Consider the following 3,613-nt stretch of genomic DNA (forward strand, 5'->3'; position numbering starts at 1 on the left):
GTTCAAATCCCAGCCCTGGCGACGTGAAGAACATGTGAGTCACGAGTGCAGGTGCCCCACATCCTGATGGGATAGAGAGACAGAGGAGCAGGGAGTGTGGCACAGCCACGCCCAATTGGAGGGTGCTTTCTCTCTCGCCTTCCTTTCTGGTGAGTGCACATACCCTTTGGCAAAAAACAAGCAAACAAAACTACAAAATCTTAAGGAACTTTAGTTTAGTGATAATAAGCAGACTTTTATAATTCCCCTAGTGTTTTACTTCTAACATCAAAAAGGTACCATCATTTTAAATAGCTCATCACTTAATTTTGTTTATAATTCAAATGTGAGAATTTATTCAATTGAGTGATAAAACTTTTAAATTGCTTTTTTTTTTGGAGAGAGATTTTTGCTACAAGGCATATGTGCTCGCTGGAGTGACAGAGAGATAGAAATGAGAAATCACACCCCCCCAGGGAGGATGGCCATGCTGCAATCCCTTCTCCTCCATTCTCCTCTCGGGATCTTGGGCACGCACGCACACATGTCCGATATGAGCTTTAAGCTGCCAGGTCCGGGACTGAACCATAGTCAGCTATATGGTAACCATTATACCATGTGCTGGTCCCTTAAATCACCTTTTATTGTTCTGAAATAACTTTTCCTGATCTATACAGGTATACCAGTTATACTCGACACATTCTTCTGGGTAACCCTTAGTCTGTTCCTTGGTGTAGGAGTCTCTCTACAGAGTTGAGGATGTCAAGGGATGGAATCATGACGAAAATAGCTCAGTGGCACATAAAACTCAATCCTTTTTTTTTTTTTTTCTTTTGATTTTCTCTATAGAACTGGTTCAAGACAGAGACAGGGAGAGGGAAGGTGAGAAAGCAACTCTGGAGGGATGGCCACATCACAATCCCCTCTCCTCTATGTTCCTCTCAGGATTCTGGGCATGCATGCACACATACCCAGCATGATTTTTTATCCCTTTTTTTTTTTTTTTTTTTTAAAAAATTTTTTTTTTATTTTTTTTTTTTTTTTTTTTTTTTTTTTTTTTTACAAATTTTGACCAGAGAGAGATGGAAAGTGAGAAAGCAAGCTGCCAGGTCTGGGCCTTGAACCATGGCGGACCATGTGGGAGTCCAGCAGCTTCAACATGCTACCTGCTGGCTTCCCAGAGTGATTTTCAAGCCACTGGGTTCGAGACTCCTACCTGGCAGTCAGCCTTAAGGTATTTAGTTGCCTTAACCACCATGCCACCTGCTGGCCCCCCAAACCTCAATCTTTACATTTATTTATGAAAACTACACAAGGATCAGGAACAGCACAGGATTGTGTAATTAGGTCAGAGTACTCCCACACCATACCATGTTTGATCTCATATAAAATCGAGGATACCTCAGAGCTACTATTTAAAGTCCCAGTCCTGTAATTTGTACAAATGTAATTAAATCTTATTTAAGATTAGTTTTGAATGTAGAGACACTACCAGGATCTAGGGTGCTATAGAGTGAAATGGGCAGCCTTCAAGTGAGGTAGTTGGAAGAGATGGGAGAAAGGTACAGAGGAAACCCTACCATACCCACAGCTGTGCTTAGAGAGTACAATGAACAAATCAGGACCTCTAGCCAGCCCAGTTAGGAAATATGGTATAATATGTTAAGGTATTTCTAAATGTTTTAGTGATCATAAATCTAGTGAATAGGAAAGCAAAAAGATTACCTAGCAAACTATTTCCTAAAAAATGTATGTAAGACAGTTATTCTGTGACTTGATTTCCATTAATTAATAGAGAAAACATTTTTGCTTATGGCAGTAAAGAATTACAGTTGTTCAGTTTTCTATTTCTTATGGCCTCTGAACACAGGGGTTAAAATATCCATTCTTCAGCCTGGAAATGAGCTCATTTGTGAAAGATAAAATTTCAGTTGTTTCTAACTTATGTCCTAGAAATAGTGATGATATTATTATTATTAAAACTATTTCAGGGATCAGCAGATGGTACAGTGGCTATGTCGCTGGACTCCCATGTAGTCAACAGTGGTTCGAGTCCCAGACCCAGTGGCTTAAACTCATGCCGGGCATGTGTGTGCATGCCCAAGATCCCAAGAGTAGGATGGAGGAGAGGGGATTGCGGTATGACCATCCCCCCTGGGGGGTGATTTCTCACTTTCTGTCTCTCTGTCTCTCTCTGTCTTTTTGGCAAGTGCGCATGCCCTATAGCAAAAATAAATAAAGAAAGAAAGAATTTCATAAGAAATTTAAAATATTTTGTATCACATTTCACGAAGCTCTGAAAAAAATGCAGCAATGGGCACGAAGTCCACAAATTACTGTTATTGCCATTTTACTGCAAAATAATCTGAATGACAAACATAGTTTAAACATAGGTCATCAAGATACAAATACTTTCAGGACACATGTGAATTCCTTACAAAACAGAAGTTACTTTTTTTCCCATTCCCTTGCTGACCTCTCTCCACTCCAATACTTTTCAAAGGTACAGAAAAGCAATTACTCCCTGCTGACCCAAATTCTGCTCCTCAGGGAAAGTTCCTATTTTTACCTCCGAGCATACAGCCAAAGCCCAAGGGATGCAGGTACTGCGTCTAACTTGGAAGCTGACTTTTAACAGAAATCACAGACACTATGAGTGAAGCTCTATTGGACAAACACTGCAAGCGACTGTAGCTCCATCTGTGGAAATACCGTGGCTGGCACGCTGAGGATCATACCTTCTCTGAGACAGCAGTGAAGGTCATGGCGTGGGTCATCAGTGACTCACCAAAAGTCAACCTCTCGGCTTTATTCATGTTCTTCAAGGAGACGCCAAACACTAACTCATGGTCATAGCTGTAAAAAGAATGACAGCACAAAATAAAAAGAGGGCAATCCTGGGGAGGAAACTGGACGAAAAAGGAACACAGACGAAACTGAAGGGACCCAATTTCCTGAACAAATATGGGCTCCAGCTTTTTCAAAATGAAAAAAAAAAGCTAATTTATTCTGTCTTTTAGCAGATTTCTTTTCTCTTGACAACCATCAAGATATTTATTCAATTTCTACGAGTAATGATTACTTGTAAGTAACCCTAAAATGGGGTATTTAATAGCTAGGAACTCTTGTATAGGCAGATTTCTTTTCTCTTGACAACCATCAAGATATTTATTCAATTTCTACGAGTAATGATTACTTGTAAGTAACCCTAAAATGGGGTATTTAATAGCTAGGAACTCTTGTATGATTTAGTTTGCAAATGAACCATCCTTGTCATGAACGATCATCAGGAATGCTCTCAAATATACATGCAAATTATAAAGACAAAATACTAAAGGTACAAGTAAAATAATCTGTTTTAGAAGGATCAACTGGGACCAGCAGATGGCATAATGGTTACATCACTGGACTCCCATGTAGTAGGACTGCAGTTTGAGTCCTGGGCCTGGTAGCTTAAAACTCAGGCCAGGCATGTGTACATGCGGGCCCAAGATCCCAAGGAGAACGGAGGAGAAGGAATTACAGTTTGGCATCCCTCCAGGGGTGATCTCTTGCTTTCTGTCTCTCTGGCAAGTGCATGCACCTTATAGCAAAAATCTCTCTCTCTTAAAAAAAAAAAAAAAAAAGAAGGATC

At 40.1% G+C, this 3,613-nt stretch overlaps 1 protein-coding gene across 1 annotated transcript in view; it reads right to left on the bottom strand.

Annotated features, from left to right (window-relative positions):
• Nucleotides 1-3,613, bottom strand: part of BLMH (bleomycin hydrolase) — a 55,482-nt gene that overhangs the window by 23,919 nt on the left and 27,950 nt on the right. The window contains exon 10 of the mRNA XM_006169616.2: nt 2,718-2,835. Within this exon, the coding sequence (XP_006169678.1) occupies nt 2,718-2,835 (118 nt within the window). The remainder of the gene's footprint in view (nt 1-2,717; nt 2,836-3,613) is intronic.

The sequence above is a fragment of the Tupaia chinensis genome, unplaced genomic scaffold (assembly GCF_000334495.1).
Source record: "Tupaia chinensis unplaced genomic scaffold, TupChi_1.0 Scaffold147340_1, whole genome shotgun sequence".
In the NCBI taxonomy this organism is placed as follows: domain Eukaryota; kingdom Metazoa; phylum Chordata; class Mammalia; order Scandentia; family Tupaiidae; genus Tupaia; species Tupaia belangeri.